We start from the raw sequence: 20,987 nt of genomic DNA, 5'->3' as shown, positions 1-20,987 counted from the left end.
GAAAATCCCATTCCACTGACACATGCCTTCTCTATTTGACTGACCAAATCAAACGCGAAGCGGATCAGGGCAAATATAGTGGCATGGTCATGATGGACCTCCAGAAGGCATTTGACACCGTGGATCATGCTATTCTGATTGAGAAACTAAAAGCCATCGGTCTTGACAGCGCAGCAGTGAGCTGGATGCAATCTTACCTGGTGGGGAGGGAACAGGTGGTGGAGATTAACGGAACCCTGTCCCCCCCCCTCCCAGTAAGCTGTGGTGTTCCTCAAGGTAGCATACTGGGACCTCTGTTGTTCCTAATATACGTGAACGACATGGCATCTGCTTGCGACTGCAACCTGTTCCTGTTCGCGGATGACTCGGCTCTCCTAGTCTCGGGCAAGGACCACTTGCAGGTTGAAAAGACACTTAACTCTGAACTGAGTAAGATCTGCACATGGCTTAACGACAACAAATTATCAATTCACCTGGGAAAAACCGAGTCCATCCTCTTTGGATCAAATCATAATCTCAAAAAGGTAGATGACTTCACAATCAAAGTGGGTGACAAGGTCATAACACGAAAAAACGAAATCTCTTACTTAGGATGTATCCTTGAAGCTAATCTTTCCAGCGAAAAGATGACTTCAAAAGTAATAAAAAAAATCAACCAACGAACTCGTTTCCTACAGAGGATCGCCCCAATGGTCAACTTCAACACACTGAAGACCATAGCTGGTGCAATAATCCAGCCCCTCTTTGACTACGGAGTCCACGTATGGTATCGTGACGCCCCACAAGCCCTTAAAACTAAACTCCAAACAGCCCAAAATAAACTAATTAGGGTCCTGCTTAACCTTCCCTATCAGACTCACCTCACCGCTACTCACCAGTTAAGAGTAGGGTGGCTCAGAGTAGATGACAGAGTACAGCAACTTGCAATGGGCCTGGTGTACAAGATACACCACACCACTATGATACCCAAGTACCTGTCAAAATACTTTATAAACGTTAAGGATGTCCATAATTACAACACCAGAGGCAGTGCCACAGATCACGTTCAACCCAGAGTCAACTCAAAGAAAGGGTCGAACTCGTTCTTCTGCTACACCACAAAAATGTGGAATGCCTTACCGAAGGCCATAAAGGAGTGTGGATCACTAGCATCCTTTAAAAATGCCCTGAAAAACCACTTACAGGCAGCAGCCGTTCGCAACTGGTAAAAAACCTAGCCCAACCCTACCCTCCCTGCCCCTTCCTTGTATATACTGTACATACTGATTGTTTAGACTTACTGTTATCTGCCCCTTCCTTGTATATATTGTATATACTGTACTTACTGATTGTATAGACCTACTGTTTTCTTTTTTTCTTTACATATCTACTGCATAGTACTGTGTTCTATTTGTCTGTCATTCAATGTTATATGAGATACTTTAATGGTTTCCTGTTGAAATAAGCTTAGTCTTTTCATGGATCTCCTTTTAGTAGACCTTGTACCAGTGAACTGTACCGTCATGAATCTGTACATTTTCCTATGCAAACTTCTAATAAAGCCTTCAATCAATCAATCAATCAGTGTTGTGGCTGTGGGTGTCACTCACTTTGGAGAAGTAGTTAGACAGGTATGAGAGCACTGTCCCTTTGACTCTCTTAAATGCCAACCCCATTTATATCCCATAGGCCTATATACTTCTACCCTGAGCCATCCCAAACTAGCAAAGTGTGTTGGAATTAGGTGGGTCATGGGCTTAAGGCTGAGAAGTAGTCTAGTTTGTTTTTGGAGGACTGCTTAGTTTTTTAGTGACATTGAGATGTTGAAGAACCAAGGGGTGCAAGCATAATCAAAATAGCATTGAATGAGGCCTCCAGCTAGAGTCTTGAGAGCACCTTTGTTGACAAAAGAGGAAATCCTGCCCAAAACCTTTGATTGATGCACTTTTTCATCAGTTTGATGTCAAGAATACAGCCCAAATAGGTAACCCCTTCTTTTCTTGAGATAATATATAATCACCTAACTCTCTCTCTCTCCCCCCACCTCTGTTTCTTTCTTGTATTCCTTGGCACCCTAACCTTTTGATTTGAACTTCCATCCCATCTCTTCCCTCCCTGCCTCCCTTCCTTCCTTCCAGGGGCAACCGTGCTGTTTGTGAATGCCACAGATTTGGACGCCTCGCGAGAGTTTGGCCAGGTCTCACTCATCTACTCCCTGGAGGGCTCCTCCCAGTTCCGTCTCAACACACGCTCAGGTGTGTGTGTGTGTGTGTGTGTGTGTGTGTGTGTGTGTGTGTGTGTGTGTGTGTGTGTGTGTGTGCACTTTTGTGAAATACGTGTGTGTGCATAAACACACATGAGTCTGTGTGCATGTATAATGTATGTGCATAGTTTTTTTACTTGAGTTGTGATGTACGTGTGTGTGTGTGTGTGTGTGTGTGTGTGTGTGTGTGTGTGTGTGTGTGTGTGTGTGTGTGTGTGTGTGTGTGTGTGTGTGTGTGTGTGTAGGGGAGATCACTACCACAGCTCTCCTGGACAGGGAGCAGAAGGCAGAGTACATCCTGATTGTCAGAGCTGTGGACGGAGGGGTAGGACCGCTACAGAAGACTGGCATCTGCACGGTAACAAACTTTGCCCACAATCAGTGGCGGATCTAGCAAACAGGGGGCTCCCCGCAAAGTAGAACTTGGGGGCCCCACCGCAGCGCACACGGGAAAAAATTGGGTTCGTCTATTTGACACATGCAGTTGCTTGACGTGCTGCAGTGCTGCTAGCTGATCTCTATGCGTGGTGTGTGTGAGGGAGAGAGAGAGAGAGAAAGAGAGAAGTGGCGACGGAGCGATGTTGTGTTTAACGTTGGGTTTACATGCAGACCAAAACGTAATTTTTACGGGGCAGCCCAGGGGGCCTCGTCTATCCTCTGGGCTCTATGCAACTGCGTAGTCTGCGTCGAGCAAATAACCACCTCTGCCCACAAACGCAACCTCAACAACACCCTGTTTGAACTCTCCTTTCCCCACCTCAGTATTTTTTCCACGTGTATCTATGCAAATATGCAGCCTTCAGTTAATTAAACAGACCTGGTAGGACTGAATACAAACTGAAATATACTGTATAATCTGACGAGTAACAAGTCCTTGATGAGGAATAGCAGTTAATTTCATCACAGGGTTTTCCTGACTCGCTCTGTTCTCTTTAGGTGAATATCACCATCCTGGACGTCAATGACAACGCCCCCGTATGGAAGGACGAGCCCTACCATGCCAACGTGGTGGAGAGGAGCCCCATCGATACGGACGTCATCTCTGTGAGTTCTCTGTCTGTCGCTGACCTTGCCTGAAAAACCTCCACTCCACCTCACTCACCATGTGGGAAAAGAACAGAGGCTGATTCTGACTCATCAATCTTGGCACACATGTAAAAAAGGATCCTCTGTGTTAATTCACTCATTTGTAACTCTGGGAGTGTAACTGCTAACTCTCAGAGTGTAAATGAACACTCTGACTTTAACAGTGTCGGTGTTGAACCAATAGGCTGTCTGCTTCCCTGAACATCAGGTTCATTTTTCCATCGGTGTGCTTGGGTGATTTTTTGAGTAAAATGTTGGCTTTATCCTCTCAAGCGGAACCACTCAACTGTATGAAACTTTTAAGAATATGAATAAGGGCCGCTACATTTCAGAGCAAGCATGCCTCACAATTTGAAGAAGGCACCTTACCTACAGTATATATGATTTTCTTTGTAACCTTTTTAATCATCTTCCACCATAGCATCACTGAGACTATATACGGCCAGGATGTTAACATCCATTGACCTCACAAGACAGTTCAATGACATCAGCGTACAGTCACACTGTAGGTCATCCATATGTAAACATCGTACCATTATAACAAACTCTTCTCATTTTCCTGCTGGTGTCTTTGGCAGTGTGTTGTTGTTAATTAAGCCCTGATTGTCCATTAATTAAAGAGGCGCCGGTGAGTGTAATTAAGGGAGTCCGATTGCTAATTAAAATGTAGCCTGTAGTATGCATAGCAAATGACTTGACTGCTTAGCTGAGGAAGAAACAGGAACTTATCTCGCTGAGTTAAAGAGAGGTGTAGAGAGATGAAAGGGAACAGGTATTTGTAGTGCTAAGAATGTAGTTATCCTTCACTTGAGGTTCATTAAAGGTGCATCCATTGATTTTAATACCAACCATAAGAAGCAGCATCTGGAGTGTTACACTTTAGAATGATGAGTGTTAGTTTACGAATTGCAAACAAATGCACCCTTACAGGTGCATTAAAAAAAATGGTTCGTCCTGGACTCAGCCTGACAGTGTGTCACGGGTTGGAGTCCCGATCCCGGCGACCTATGCTGCGTGTCACCCCCCCCCCCCCCCCCCCCCCCCCCCCCATCTCTATCCCCGTTTCCCCTCAGTCTACTGCAAGGGTCTGCAGTGTTACTATAGTATAGGGGGTCCTCTAAATCTTTGAGTGATAGAAACTTGTTTTTATATTAACCACTTGAGCCCTAGCGTCCATATGCGGAGAACTTTAGACAAAAATAGCAGACCTACAGTGAGCTTGTAGATCGGCTATTTTCGGCAAAGAGGTTTGGTAGAGGGGAAAAAAGCACAATAAGTACAGAGTGAAAGGTCAAGTATATTAAGTATTGACGGTCCAAAATATGCAGATGATTGTGCTGTAAAACAATTAAACTATATGAAATCTATGAGAAGGTTGTGAGGGTCCCTGCTTCATCTCTCTCTCAACTAAGGGGTCCTTGGCCTGAAAATGTTGAAGACCCCTGGTCTACTGTATAACTATCAATAAAGGCAGAAAAATAGTTAAATTGACACCCCGGACTTTACTGTGTGTGTCTGTGCACTGTATGCCAGGTTCCCTTGCCCCCTCCTGACCATTTCCAATATCACGGACCACCCGGCCTTACACTCCCATAATTGGGCCTGTGTACAGTGGCCCTGGTCAGTCAGTGTTTCCATGGCGACCAGGGACCACCTGAGGAGCCCTTGTGGAGATGTCCAGTGAGCCGGTGAATTTGGTGGCCAGTGCATGGATTAGGCGCGCACGCACACACACACACACACACACACACACACACACACACACACACACACACACACACACACACACACACACACACACACACACACACACACACACACACACACACACACACACTAGAGGTGGGACTTTCGCGAACAAATCGAGTCTTTTGAACGGCTCTTTGAAATGAACGATGGGATCCGGTTCGCAGTATAGGGAGCCGTTCCTTTTTTTGAGGAAGGGGGTACATTCTTTACTTGCAGAGTATTTCTACATTGCAGTTTGATATTTTTATTAAAAAAAAACGTAAAAGTAACAACACTGCAGTGTAGAAATAAGTAGAAGTTTGGAATTAGAATGTACTTGAGTAAAAGTACAAGTGTAATGGTATCAAAATGTACCAAAAGTACCAATAGTAGAAAGTACTCATTATGCAGAATGTCCCATTTCACAGGTTTTCCAATGAATAAAATTTAGAAAAAGCATTTGAAAATAGCAGATCTACAAGCTCACAATGTGTCGCACTCGCAACACATTGAAAATAGCAGTTCTACAAGCTCACAATGCATCGCAACGCGACACATTGTGAGCTTGTAGATCGGCTATTTTCAAATGGCGTAAAATGTATATATGGACGAAATGTATATAGGGTTGAATTGATTTGTAATTATAATCAAAATCTACAAACTAAAATTAGCCAGTCTTTTGAATGGCTCTTTGAAAGGAACGGATCCCAGAGATCCAGCTCACTTCAAAGAGCCATAAATCCCATCTCTGAAACACACCTTCTCCTCGCTATCCCATATCCCAGTGCGCTCCCTATAGCACTCAAGCCTCCGTTGGCGGTTTGCATTCGCTGCCTGCACACCTTCTGCCACACACAGAAAACCAGCTCTATATCTCATTCAACAACAATATTCTCCTTTGCTCTACTCAGGCCGCAGTTCAATAGACGAGGCTAATGAGTTTGCCCGCTCTTTAATGTTCTCTCCACGGGCACAGATTGATTAGCCGTGCCTGGCCATGGCCAGCCATGAATATGTTACCCCCTCTCATCTTATATCCACTACCTTGGCCCTGTGCAGTGGCTAATCAATGGACCAGTGAGATGTCTGTCTACCATGTCCCCTTAATAATTAAAGACCCGCAAAACCTTTGTTCCCCTAATGACCAATTAACCAGTTTCCAGCGTTTCTTCGTCAGCGTGTTGAATAATTGATCCGCTCTTTAAAACACCAGACAGTGTTTTTTATCCAGGCTCCCGCGGCCTCACACATTAATCACCCATCACCACTCTGCGTCAGAACAGAGACAGTATCATTTTTCTTTCATCTGACTGATGTGAGAGGGCAGTTGGACGATGGAGGGGGGGTGGGGGGGGGGGGGGGGGGGGGGGGGGGGGGGGGGGGGGGGGGGGGGGGGGGGGGGTTGAAGACGAGAGGCCTGTTAAGGATAATAACTATTGAGAGACTGACTGTACATTACAGTACATGACTCATAGACTCTTGACAGGTAAGGTAAGGTAAATGTATTTATAAAGCCCCTTTCAAAACAAAAGTGGTGCTGTACAATATATACAATGAAATAAAACATAACATCACAGAGCAACAAAAACATGAAATGAGTTTAATACAATTTATAATGTGAAATATTTATATTACACGCCAAAATGATTCCGAAACAAATGGATTTTTAGCAGTGTTTTAAAGACATCTATTGTCTGAGATTGTACATATCGGCGCGGTCAGGTGGAAACCTTGAATGCCCAAAACCGTTCTTTTTTGTTATTATTTCAAAAGAATATGTGTAAGCTTATAGTTTGGCTATTTTGACTACTTTTGTGCGAAACTATTGTGTGAAGTATAATGCGTTAATTTGAGGGGTGAAAAAAAACATGAAAAGTTGAAAATATGGAGACACATGGTGGTTTCTGCCTGACAGCACACTATTATATACTGTACATGAAAGAATGCACATACTGTAGTGTATATTCTTTCATATCCTTCTGTCTTGCCCATTGGATCAGAGAGACAGAGATTTTCAGTGTGTGTGTGTTTGTGGTGTCTGGAAAATGTTGTCCCGCAACGTGATTGGGCAGAAAAAAGCCCTCGCCGTCATTATAGTGACCTTTTGTGTGCCATGTTGACGCCAAAGGAATGTGGACCTGCGGACCATTTCAACTCATTAGAAATGTTGGCACTGAAAGCAAGACGCGCACTCTGACAGAAGCCTGGGGCCCTGTTAGGCACACCCAAGCATGGCGTAAGCTGGGCCATATCAACCACTTAAACCCCATATGGTTGTGCGGAGTCCATCAGGGCTCCATGCTAGTGTCTCCTCAGTGTTGTGGGGAAAGCTTCCGCTGAACATAGTCGATCGATGAGCTCACACTGCGACGCGTTGTGAGCTTGTCGATCTGCTAAACGCTGGGGTTTAAATGGTTAAAGGGCCACAGTGGAAATAAGCTCTCGAGCTTTTTGTGTTTTGTCCTTTTGAAGAAACACAAGCAGTATACAAATATATCTTCATGTAATGTATTTTGTCAGTAGAAACATGGCTGCCGAGTCTGTGTGTCTGTCCGTCTCCGGAGCTAATCTTGTAAACCGTTGGACCGATCCACAGCAAATTTTGTGTGGCCAGCAGGCCACGGAAATGACTCCAATATATATATATATTTTTTACACTTACTAGACCGGCCTACTCGAGAACAATGCAAGTTGGGAATGCATGCCCCACCCGGTTATTCAGTGCCTGTTGTAGCCATTGTCAGATTACCTGTTGTACCTGACAGTCTGCCTGTGTCCTTTTGTCTAAGATCTCAGTATCTGTCTGTCTTTGTCCTTTTTATGTCCATATATGGAGATCCTGTGTCATCAGTGTATGCTCATATATACAACCGAATCTACATAAGTTGGATCGTCGATTCTGGACAACCGCCTATCCGACCAACTTCGTGCCAGGCACCGCACTCCCTTGGGTACTTAGTCAGCAATATGCGCACCGAGTTTGAAGTTGATCGGGCAGATAGTTGTCGACAGGGTTCGAATTATGCCCAGAGAGAGCTATGGGGGCCGTCATATTTGGGTAACCTCTCACGGGCACATAGCTCCGGCCGAAAATTCAGGTATTTTTGGGGTATAAAGTCGGCTAAAATGGATATTTTCAGGTATAAAGTCATCTAAAACGGGTTTTCTTTATTAAGTCATATTTTTCCTTTCACAATATTATTTTGGGTGTCTTTGGGGCTATAATGAAAGGCTAATTGAATTAATTCATAGTTAAACAATGTTAGGGAACTCCAAGACTGACTGCTTTACAAGCATTGTGATACAGAGCATAAAAATAAATACAATCCAATATAAGTGGTAGCAAAAGTGAACTGTAAACAAGCTGTTTCCCCCCCTTTCCATTTGCAAATAAGCCTACATTTGTGGACTGACCATTTAGTGGAGCCTATAATAATTATAATTTTAATGATTACATAGCCTACTTTTATCATAATTATTACTGACTTCTCTGCAGCGAGATGTAGGCTACAACACATGTTAAGCATGATTCATCATAATAAATCACTTTGCAGATCTTGAGCTCACAACGCAGTGCGGCATGACGCCTTGTGAGTTTGTAGATTGAATATAGGGATTGCGATTGGAGATATACAGTGCGCAACCATCGGAGAATAAATTGGTCGATCGTTAGTGTATTGATCACAGCTGCCAGCCGAAAAGAAAGACTGCAGAAAGACAGACTGCCTGAACGCTAAACTATCAAAGTATAAAGAGGAGGAAACAGTGGAAAGGGGCAAACAAATGTTTTTTATCCTACCTCTCATCAATGTGTTTTGAAGCACAACAGCTTTGCTTTGACGGTTTGGTTTTGGCTGCTTCCAGTCAGTCAGCACTTGATCAGCACCACTGTGTGTGTCACTGTGTGTGTGTGTGTGTGTGTGTGTGTGTGTGTGTGTGTGTGTGTGTGTGTGTGTGTGTGTGTGTGTGTACGTGCGTGCGCGTGTGTGAGTGAGAGCTGCGCTTCCTGACTGTCTACTCGCTTGGTATTAACTCTCAGCATGAATAAAAGTTGAATAAGCATCTTTCAGGTGGGAATACGTTTATCTATTTGGACATTTAGGTATGATAACATATGTGGGACTATCAGTCCAATATATTTAAAAAAGTTAAAAAAATAAAATAAAATAAAAAACACTAGAGACCCCCACTGGGGTTTTTGACTATGGGGGCCCAGACTTTAACCTGGTTGTCGAGATATGGGCATATCATTTGGATCTGCAGTTCTGGGCAACCAGATCTTCATATATGCATATATACTGTATATATCGGTGTGATCTGCATTTCTGTACATCCGCCTATCAGACCAACTTGACACCGGGCACCATACACCGTCGGGTGACTGATATGACATCATAGATTAGATGACTGACATCAAAGGCTGACCACATGAAGTCCAAGATCCACGTTGGAGCTCGCGCGCGGTTCTAGATTGTCTTTTTTCAGCATAGAGATTTGGTGTACAGGGGGAAAAGCCGGAATTCACTCAGCGGCCATAGCTGAGTGAAGTCAGTCAGTGGTTAGTCAGCCCGCCTGGGGAACCAGAGCCCCTGGTTGTCCCAGGTACAATTCCCGGCCAGGAAAGCAACAAGGACAAATTTCACCCGTGTACATATAATGTGACAAAAAACACCCCTAGGAGTGGGGATTATTCTATTCTACTTCACTTGTACTTTCTTTCCTTACTCCTTTTTTCACCCCTCCTTTGTTCCGCTTTCCCTTGCTTATTGCCTACCTTAGTCAAACTAATTTATAATTTAGACCCCACTCCTTTGGGGTATTTTTGTCACTGTACAATTACATGCCCATACATGAAATGTGTTCTCTGCATTTACACATCCCAGCTGTGAGGAGCAGTTGGTGTTTTAATACAGCTCCCAGGGAGCAGGTTGTGTCTGGCTCAGGGACACATAGACTGGGCAGGCTGGGGGGCAAATCGAATCTTTGAATATTATATATTTTTAAGCAAACATTTTAACTCAAATCTTCTCTTCTGGGGGTCCCTGGAACAACTGAGATGGGGATCCGCGGCCAAATACATATCATTTGGGGGGATCCTTGACAAGAAAAGGTCTGACACTGAGTCATAGAAACATAGGTTTTTCATAAAACTGTTAAATCACTGGTTATCAAAGTGGGTTCCAGGAACCATTGAAATGAAACAAACATATCCAATTGGTCTGTGTATGTGTTGTGCATGACACAGACGTGTTAAAGACTTTGTATCTTCTGGGGGATCGAATTTACTGACAATGCCTCTGAACATTGGCTTTTATTGCACAAATGCAATAATAACCCACTAAGAACTAGTCTAAAATTGGTCTAAAAGTGAAAGTTTTTTTGACTGTAAGCCTATATTAGACATTGTTTATATGTCTAATATAATTGTTTATATTATACAGTTTAGACCGCCTATATATAGCCGTTGAAATAATGTCTAATCAAATTTTAGACTATAGTGCTCAGTGGGAGGCTTGTCATTGAGGATGGAAAATGAAGTGGAACTTTGAAGCCACTTAGAAGTCCAAAAAAACGCTTTAATGCAGGGGTCTTCAACGTTTTCAGGCCAAGGACCCCTTAGTTGAGGGAGAGATGAAGCAGGGACCCCCACAACCTGTTCATTGATTCCATATGGTTTCATCGTTTGACAGCACAATCATCAGTGTATTTTGGATTCATGTCAATTTGTGTTTTCAGATATTTAACCACTTGAACCGTCAATACTTAATAAACTTGACCTTTCACTCTGTACTTAGTCTGCTCTTTTTCCCCCTCTACACCAGCCGATCTGTGAGCTTGTGGATCTGCTATTTTTGGCTGAAGTTCTCATAATATGGACACTAGGGTTCAAGTGGTAAAATAGAAAAGGAGAAAAAAAGTCTCTATCACACAAAGATTTGGAGGACCCCCTGTCGTAACTCTGAGGACCCCCTAGGGGTCCCGGACCCCCTGTTGAAGACCCCTGCTCTAAGGCGTACATGTCAACTCATCTTTATGCTCTGTCAAACAAAATCTAGTATTTATCTAACCCAACCTAAGCAGATAAAAAAAGACTTTTCTTTGGCCAGGTTCTGGCGGTGGACCCAGACGACGGGGACAACGGTACGGTGGTGTACAGCATGAACCCCAACCCCTACTACTCCATCAACAGCAGCTCGGGGAGGATTCGCACCCGCGTCATCACCCTGGACCGAGAGAGCCATGACTCCAGGGAGGCCCTGCTCATGAGGACCATCGTCATATCCGCTGTGGACCGTGAGTTTGTGTGTGTGTGTGCTTGTGTGTGCGTGTGTGTGTGTGCGCGCGTGTGCATGCATGTAAGAATGTGTGCATCCGCATCGGTGCTTGTATGTGTGTCAGAGAGGGAATCTGTGCAAGGGTGTGTGTGTGTGTGTGTGTGTGTGTGTGTGTGTGTGTGTGTGTGTGTGTGTGTGTGTGTGTGTGTGTGTGTGTGTGTGTGTGTGTGTGTGTGTGTGTGTGTGTGTGTGTGTGTGTGTGTGTGTGTGTGCATGTAAGAATGTGTGCATTGGTGCTTGAATGTGTGTCAGACAGAGAATCTTTGCAAAGATGTGTGTGTGTGCGTGTGTGTGAGAGAGACAGACAGACAGACAGAGAATGTGTGCATGAGAACGTGTGTGTGTGTGTGCGTGTGCGTGTGCGTGTGCGCGTGTGTGCGTGCGTGACAAAGCGAGACAGAATGTGATTGAGAACATAGATGTGGGTGCGGGGCAGAATGTGTGCATGTGTGCATTTACACTTGCGCACGCATGAGCATCCATGTGTGTCTGTCTGTCTTTCCATTTGAGTGCTTTTGACTGGAACAGCATGGCAAGCACCACATCTGTTAGCAACCCACAATTGCTTTATTTCATGCTTAGCAGGGGGCCTTCGATACTCAACGATTAGCCTGCTACTGCAAGCCTTGTTCTTCTTTTCTTTTTTCTTTTTTCTATTGACTATGAAACTTTTATTGTGCCTAATAAACTTTTTGAAATGTGTGACACATGTATGTGTGTCCCTCTGGCGCCCTCTGTAGGTGGCACGCCCCCATTGCGTGCCTCGACAAGCACCACGGTCTATGTGAACCTGTTGGATCTCAATGACAACGACCCCACCTTCCTCAACCTGCCCTTTGTGGCTGAGGTACCAGAGGGCCTGCCCAGTGGCTCCTCTGTCTTCAAGGTAAGAGCATTTAGTGTTCATTTAAACCTGCAATCCTTAAACTTGTTTTAATGAATGTTATTTCAAGCAATCTGTATGGTAGAGTATGTTAATGCAATATAACTGGCACGTCTGCAGTGGTTGCATTTTCAGAGAATGTTTATTTGTCTTATTGATCGGTCAGTCGATTGTTTTCCCCCGGCTTGGATCAATGGAACCTACCTAGTATACTTGAAAAGCTCTTATTTAGTGGTAAAACCTTTTTAATATCAATGTTATATTATCATTACAATCTTAGTGTTGGGGCAATTATTTCGGGGCCACTAAGAACCACTGAACCACAAAAAACAGTTTTTGGAAGGATTTAGAAGAATTTTGGAAGGATTTAGAAGAATTTTTTATAGAATCGGGTCAACACATTCAAAGACTCGCACAAATTTTCAAGATTTTTCAAAAATGTTGTGTCTGGGTGGTCCCTGGAACTAAATATTTTGAGATGGGGGTCCGTGGCCAAATAAATATCATTTTGGGGGTCCTTCACATGAAAAGGTTTGAGAACCACTGACATGGTAGTCTCTCAAGAACAGACTAACTGAGCTCCAGTTAAGTGAAAAGGGCCTTTTCTTTGACGATGGCTAGCCAGATTGCTGACATAGAAACATAGTTTTTTTCAAAAAACCTTAGAAGGATTCAAAAGACACTTATAGAATCGGGTCAAAATTCTAATTTTCACGATTTTTCAAAAATAGCAGATCTACAAGCTCGCAGCGCGGCACTCGGTGCCGCGCTGTGAGCTTGTATATCTGCTATTTTTCAATAGTTAAAGCATTAAATAATGATACACAATATAGTGTACCCGTTCTGGATGGGTTCAAGGTCTAAACATCCTCTCCTTGTGTGGGCCAGGTCCAGGTGGAGGACCCGGACGAGGACAAGAACGGCATGGTGACCATGGCGCTGCAGGTGGGCATGCCCCGTCTGGACTTCCACCTCAACACCTCCACGGGCGTGCTGAGCTCCACCGTGGCCCTGGACCGCGAGCAGATCAGCCTGTACCACCTGAGGATCATAGCCTACGACGCCGGGAAGTTCCCCCGCACCTCCACCTCCACGCTCACCATCATGGGTGAGACGCTTTGCATGTTTGCCATGTTCTCCCCATGTCTCCTAGGGCAGGGGTTTTCAAAGTGGGTGACGGGGCACCCTGGGGTGCCGCGACGGCAGTCCAGGGGTGCCGCGAGATCATTTGATAATATTTGGAATTTATTTGGACACTTGAAGAAATATTTAGTATCATTTTAAACTTGAAGTACAAAGTTATTTTCAGTCAGTTCTAACCAAAATGGCCATTATCTCAACGTTTTCCTCGCAACATAATCGCTAAAATATCGTCACTGTCAGGCAGAAAACTCTGTCGCACAAAACTAGTGAAAACAGCAGATCTACAAGCACACAACGCTGTGCTTGTAGATCTGCTGTTTTCACTAGTTTAGTACATTTTATAGATGATAAATACAAAACAAACGGTTTGGTTTCCACCCGACAACGATGATATGCTATAAATTTAAGGTGCTGGGAGTGAAAATTATAATGTAGGGGTGCCTCGGATTAAAAAAATATTTATGGGGTGCCCTGAGACAAAAAAGTTTGGGAACCCCTGTCCTAGGGTATAGGTACCCTCACAAAAAACATGCAGTTGTCCTGGTCTCTCAGAATCACAGAATGTTGAGTAAGAAAGCACCCTCTACTGGTTGAAAGCCTCTACGAGATAACTAGTATGACTTAGTGAAAATGATTTATACCAGTGGTTTTCAACCCTTTTCATATCAAGGTCCATTATTTATTCGGCATTTGAGCCATGGACCACCATTTGATGAGATTTAGCCTCTCAGACCCAAAACATAGAATATTTTGTTATCGTTGGATAACATCTTGTCCATCTTTTGTCCATTCTCTAATGTTGTGACTTCTTGTACACAGTAAGTAATGCAGATGTTTAACAATAATTTAATGGACCTTATGGGTCAATTTGGTTTCATTTTACGCTCTGAAGAGTGAAAGATCCATATGGAAAGGGTCCATGTGGTTACCAACTCTCCATCATTTAGCTGGGGATCACCTGGAACCCCCTTAAGGACCACTGATGGTCCCCGGACCACTGGTTGAATGTTAACGTTTCAGTCCTTGACCATCATCAGTGCATCATTGACGTAAATGTTCTTGTGAGCTTGTAGATCTGCTATTTTCAAAATAATTTAATACATTTTATACATAATAAATACCTTGTGAAACGGGACATTCTGCATAATAAGTACTTTTACTTTTGGTACTTTAAAGTATATTTTGATGCCAATACTTTTGTACTTGGTAAAATTTGATTACCCAGACTTTTACTTAAAGAACAGAGTATTTCTACATCACAGTATTGATACTTATACCTAAAACATTTGAATACTTTTTCCACCCCTGTGTGTGTGTGTGTGTGTGTGTGTGTGTGTGTGTGTGTGTGTGTGTGTGTGTGTGTGTGTGTGTGTGGCGTGCGTGCGTGCGTGCGTGCGTGCGTGCGTGCGTGCGTGCGTGCGTGCGTGCGTGCGTGCGTGCGTGCGTGCGTGTGACAGTACTGGATGTGAACGACGCCGTGCCCACCTTCTACCCGCCGCTGTACAACGTGTCGCTGCAGGAGAGCGTGCCCAGGGACCACATGGTGGTCCGCCTCAACTGCTCCGACAACGACGCCGGCCTCAACGCCGAGCTCAGCTACTTCATCACAGGTCTGCGTTAGGGATGGGACCATAACCATTATTATCGTTTACATTGAGAAAAAACTCTCACAATAATCGTATCGTGGAGATTTACATTTATCGTGAAATTATCCTCTGGAAATGCACTGGGATCAATTCACCTTTTATTTGCCGAGCTGCACATCTGGTACGATTTAAACCCTCTATAATTGGTAAAACAGACCTGGAAATAACGTACTTGAATTGATACAGTCTTTTTTTTTTACACTCTCTACCAAATCTCTTTGCTAAAAAATAGCCCATCTACAAGCTCACAACGCGTCACGTTGTGATGCGGTGTGATGCGCTGTGAGCTTGTAGATCTGCTATTTTGGGCAAATGTTCTGCACCAGGATAAAGGATGTTGGAGATATTTTGATTATCGTGATAATATCGTAAATCGCAATTTTCATATCGTCCCATCCCTAGTGTGTGTGTGTGTGTGTGTGTGTGTGTGTGTGTGTGTGTGTGTGCGTCAGTGCGTGCGTGCGCGTGCGTGCGTGTGTCTGTGTATGTATGAGCACACTTGTGTTTGAGAGAGAGAGAGAGAGACAGACACCGACTGTGTGTGTGCGTGTGTATTTTTAAAAGAAAATAGCTCAATGATATTGTCATTCTCTGTGTTGTGCTCTCCAGGTGGCAATCAGGATGGTAAATTCAGTGTGGGCTTTCGGGATGGCGTGGTCCGCACAGTGGTGGGTTTGGACAGAGAGACCCAGGCAGCATACACTCTGGTCGTGGAGGCTATAGGTGAATTATAATCTCATTCGCTTTTATGATGAAAGTTGTTAACTGTCTTTGTTTTCACCAAGGAGCTTTGTTTCCTGGGGGCGGGGGCTTGATTTTGCACTTTCACCTGCTTTGTCTTTGTCATCTTTAAAGGTGTTCTTTCACCGTGTCATTTTAAGATGGCACCGACCGGAAGGGGGAAGGGGAAACAAAAGAGTTGTTGCATGTCTGCAGAGATTTCAAAGCGTTGCTCAACTCTTCTCTGTTCCTGTCAAGAAAGAACAAAAACTCTTGAGGTTTTCCTGTTTTGTAAGCTGTGGAGTAAGGGTGACACAGTGTCAAAATTACTGACGGGGCCGTGGACGCAAGGGACAGGGGAGAACACGTACCAGAGGACATCCTAGATTGACCCGTGTTGCGCTAATTTAGAATTATCTGCATATTTCACAACCCGTTTAATACCACTTGGTCCCATCTTTTTTTTTGTGTGTATGATGAAACATATCACAGTCTCTTGACACGTTCTATTCTGTTAACCCAGGGGTCTTCAAGGTTTTCAGGCCAAGGACCCCTTAGTTGAGAGGGATGAAGCAGGGACCCCCACGATCTTCTTATAGATTCCATATAGTTTCATTGTTTAACAGCAAAATCATCAGTGTATTTTGGATTCATGTTAATTTGTGTTTTCAGATACGTATTTAACCACTTGAATCGTCTATACATAACTTGACATTTCACTCTGTACTTAGTCTGCTCTTTTTCCCCTCTACACCAAACGTCTGTGGTTAATATAAAAAAGGAGAAAAAAGTTTCTATCACAGAAAGATTTGGAGGACCGCCTGTAGTAACTCTGAGGACCCCCTAGGGGTCCCGGACCGCCTGTTGAAGACCCCTGTGTTAACCCTTTTGGATCTGAGGCTGATTCAAAAAATGCCTTCCAAATTTGCGTTTTCTGAGAGCTGATGTGGTTAAACTTCAACCAAGGCGTGTGAACCTTCAACCAATGAGCCGGTGATTTATGTCTGTTGTATGAGACCAGCCTCTGCAATAGATCATCGTGGTGTGCTACAAATATATTACAGATGATTTGGGTTTGACGGCCCCCTTTGAAATAAACTAGCTATTTATAAATCTATGTACACTAAGTGAATCGCAAATCTATTGCAGACAATGGTCCAGCCGGCAGCCGGAATACAGGCACAGCCACAGTGTATGTGGAGGTTCTGGATGTCAATGATAACAGACCCATCTTCCTCCAGAACAGCTATGAGACCAGCATATTAGAGAACGTACCCGCAGGAACCAGCATTCTACAGGTACACACACACACACACACACACACACACACACACACACACACACACACACACACACACACACACACACACACACACACACACACACACACTATATATATATAAATCACTTGTGGGGATATTACATAGACTTCCATTCATTTGTATGCAAGTCCTGTGGCCTTACCCTAACCTCTATCCCTAACCCCTAACCCTAACCCTAAACCTAACCCTAACCCTAACCCTAAACCTAACCGTTGTGGGGACCTACTATTTTGTCCCCACACTGTCAGAGGTCCCCTGCAGGTGACTGTGTGAACATGCGTTTAGTCCCCATAAGTATAGCTAGACAAACTCACACACACACACACGCACGCACGCACGCACGCACGCACGCACGCACACTCTCTCTGTACATACACAGTGAGTGAGCTTCCTCAACACACGCATACACAACAAAAGAGAGTTTGATAATAATTATCAAGTAGCACCAATTATCAAAAGTCTTCAAATGGCACAAATTATTGTTGCCATTTGAAGATTTGTGATAATTTATTGGATAATTGGTGCTATGTGGAATAAACTCCCTGTCGCAGTTAGAACTACAGACTAAAGGTGGTTGCACACTGCTGCGTTTTTCGGGCCGAATATCGGAGTGAATTTCGGGAAAAAATCAAGCTCACTTTATGTCAGTCACGTTTGCACACTGCCGCCCGTTTCGCGCACCACTCGGTCCCTTGCTCTCTCTATCTCTCTCTCTCTCCTTGCCCTGAAAAACGCATTTCGCAACGAAAAACGCAGCAGTGTGCAACCACCTTCACTCCCTAGCTTCCGCCGTGGACTGAAGACTCACCTCTTCAGACTCCACCTAAACCCATAGCACTTACTGTAGCTCGCCTACCCTCCATGACCATACATGAAAGCTAGATAGCATTTTTAGGTTGTACAAACTGTTTTTACTGATTAGGTACGTGGTCTACCTACAGTACGTTATTGTTTTCTAGATTGATATTCCTATGCAATTGTTGTTGATGTATTGACGTATTATCTTCTATCTATTGTATTGATGTATTACCTGCTTATTGTAAGTCGCTCTGAGAGTCTGCTAAATGCCTAAATTGTAAATTGTACACATGCATACACACTTCAAAACATAGCACGCTGATTAAAAGTTAACATTCATATACACAAGCATAAATAAGACTAAGAGACACCAAAATACATTCGTACTGTACATGCTTGCACACTTATTTACACATTTCTTTGGAGTCAAAACTGGAAAATACACTTTATTTTCTACAACGAAACTGTCCGTCAGTTACAAAAACAAACAAAAGAAAAAAATCTTCTTCAGGGCAAAGGCTCTGGTTATTGCTGCCTTCTTGTTGTGTTTGATTTGGAGTGACTGATCTGAGTGACCAACGACATTGACATAATCATTCTTAGTGTTTGATTTTCAACCTGTAAGATGACTTGGGTTTACAGGATTTGACACATCGATGAAAGAAACAAAAGCATTTGGCAATAACTTTACTGGGATTGTCCAAACCAGTTTTCTCAAAGTGGGGTTCGAGGGGGGTTCTAAGGGGCCCCCTGCCAAATGATTGATAGTTAGGAACCAAATGGACCCTTATGGGTCTGTAACTCAGAGTGTACAAATGGAACCAAATGGACTCTAACGGGGTAATCCCTGAAATTAAAATGGTTGAGAATCACAACTATATCCATAAAGAATCGTCTCTCATGGGGGTCCCTGGCATATCTTTTCAAATGGGGGTCCGCAGAGTAACATGTGTCAAGCTGACTGTCCTTGACATGAAAAGGTTTGAGAACCACTGGTCTGAACAATCTGGCACATATTACACACATTCTACACAGAAAAGCCCTACCAACCTGGTACCCCAAAAAGAATAAAACACTAAGGATTATTTACAAATAGTGTTTGAGGGCCAGTGATGGAGAGGACAGGTAGCCCCGGGGCATCTGTCAGTCAGTCAGCCTGCATCCTGTGATCAGTTCATCTCAGTTCATATCTCGGTGACGTAATCAACCAGACACGGCGTGGTGAGATGAGGCTCTGCACTGGCCTCGGGCTGCAGCGTCTGTCTGGCCGCTGACTGGGAGGCGCGGTCGTGCTCGCGCTCGCAGTGTGGCCTGCGATGCTGCGGCCGCCGGAACGACGCCATGTTGTACGTGCGCCGGTAGGAGCCCAGCCTCTTCCACACCTTGAGCTGGGGCTCGCTGGACAGAGCTCTGTGGCTCTCCCCGCGGCCACAGCCGCTCTCAGTGTCCCCCTCCTCCCCGGAGGAGGGCCGGCAGACCGCCAGGAAGGCCGCCAAGCCCGCCAGCAGTAGGGAGAGACCCAGCACGACCATGATGGTGAGCTGGGGGTCATAGGCGTCTGGAGGTAGCGGCGTAGGCGGAGACAGGGTGGTGGCGGTGGACAGGATGGACAAAGTCGACAACAGCAGGGTGGGTTCTGTTGTAGGGGAGAGAGAGGTGACGTTGAACTCTGCCTCGCTGGTGTTCATGATGTCTTGGCCCTGGAGGGAGAAAAGCACAGGAGAACAACGCTCAATGTTTTGTCTCACCAGCCGAGCATAACCAAGCTGAGTTAGGCTTATTTGGAGGCTTATTTTCGGTTTATTGGGATCATATACCCCGAAGGGCTTGCGAAGCACACACACACACACACACACACACAACACACACACACACACACACACACACACACACACACACACACACGCACACACAAATGCATGCGCACACATAAGATGCAGGGATTGGTTGGCATTTGCAGCAATTATGTAGCTATTAAATAAATGAATACCTTACAGTCAATGGTTGACAGGCTTTCTTCAATGTAATACAAATTGGGTTTATTAAACTGCCCCTTGTAAAATTCTCTGCACCCAGCCCCCCCATCCCCGGTCCCCAATTATCCCCATCCCCCTCCTTCTCATTCTCTGTACCCACTCTTCAGCGCAATAACATTTGTAAATGTCATCGTCCTTAATTCAGCGGAGACAAAGCATGGCTTATCGGTTTAAGGGAAACACATTGGGACGTGAAATTATTTTTAAGACCAAATGCCAGGAAAGCTGTGAAAAGGCCACTGGAGCGGGATGGCTCGTTAGAGAGTCGCTTCATTAGTCACCGCCACCACCCTGTTCTCGCATGCGCACGCATACACACACATGTGCATGCGTGCGCGCACACTGCTTCACTCATAAACTTCAGCAGCAGCTACTCAGATACAAACTTTCTCTACTCTCACCCACACACATGCTGTATGATTAGGCATGCAGCTCTGCAGGTGACTGTTCAGTGCTGTCCCTCTCCACTCTGCTGTCCCACTTTGTCGTCGCTCCCTTAGATTTGACAGCTCAGCAACTTTTTAAGCTCATTCCTCTCAACCTCTTTTACAAGTGCACTTTTCTCTCCCTGTTTGTAATGTATGCCAACTATTGTCATGGTATATTAAGGAAATGCATATGTATTTTTGCTCATGCATATCACAATTTCACCTGCCCACCAAGACTACCCGTCTTATCCAGTTTCCCCACCGAAGATTTCATCTTGTCTTTTTGTTTTCTTCCTCTCTCTGATTTACACTATTTCTCCTCCTATGCATTCCACTATTTCAGCCACCATACTTAACGTCAGTGGTTCTCAACCTGTGGGTCGGCACCCCTAGGGGGGTCCCCAAATTATTTTGAGGGGTGATTAACTTGATGTGCAACATTGCTTTCTCACTCAACAGTAAACAAACCAGCATAAGTGTTTTCTAAAATGACAAATTAAACATTGGCCAAATTGTCAAAATATTAGAGTCAGAAATTGTGTAAATATACAATCTGCATGTTGTGAGGCATTGTCCGCTGTTTTCTTAATAGAACCATGTTTTACAAAATGTAAAAGTGC

The 20,987-nt window shown here is 44.4% G+C and overlaps 2 protein-coding genes across 3 annotated transcripts in view; one reads left to right on the top strand and one right to left on the bottom strand.

Annotated features, from left to right (window-relative positions):
- Positions 1–20,987, top strand: part of cdh23 (cadherin-related 23) — a gene marked incomplete at both ends in the record, with an annotated part of 273,834 nt that overhangs the window by 174,043 nt on the left and 78,804 nt on the right. For both annotated transcript variants that reach the window (XM_080739709.1, XM_080739708.1), the window contains 9 exons: positions 2,118–2,234; positions 2,488–2,600; positions 3,179–3,286; positions 11,164–11,350; positions 12,132–12,277; positions 13,163–13,382; positions 14,875–15,027; positions 15,673–15,786; positions 16,933–17,081. In XM_080739709.1, coding sequence (XP_080595835.1) covers positions 2,118–2,234; positions 2,488–2,600; positions 3,179–3,286; positions 11,164–11,350; positions 12,132–12,277; positions 13,163–13,382; positions 14,875–15,027; positions 15,673–15,786; positions 16,933–17,081 — 1,307 coding nt within the window. The remainder of the gene's footprint in view (positions 1–2,117; positions 2,235–2,487; positions 2,601–3,178; positions 3,287–11,163; positions 11,351–12,131; positions 12,278–13,162; positions 13,383–14,874; positions 15,028–15,672; positions 15,787–16,932; positions 17,082–20,987) is intronic.
- LOC308296687 (uncharacterized protein) lies at positions 19,088–20,641 on the bottom strand (the record flags this gene model as incomplete). The annotated part of the gene is made up of 2 exons (XM_080740015.1): positions 19,088–19,603; positions 20,591–20,641. 2 exons carry the CDS (start codon positions 20,639–20,641, stop codon positions 19,088–19,090), a joined length of 567 nt encoding a protein of 188 aa, XP_080596141.1.

This window comes from Nannobrachium achirus, assembly GCF_963921795.1.
Source record: "Nannobrachium achirus genome assembly, chromosome: 13".
Classification (NCBI taxonomy): Eukaryota; Metazoa; Chordata; class Actinopteri; order Myctophiformes; family Myctophidae; genus Nannobrachium; species Nannobrachium achirus.
The sequence above is the reverse complement of the archived record's forward strand: the minus strand, read 5'-3'. Positions and strand labels throughout refer to the sequence as shown.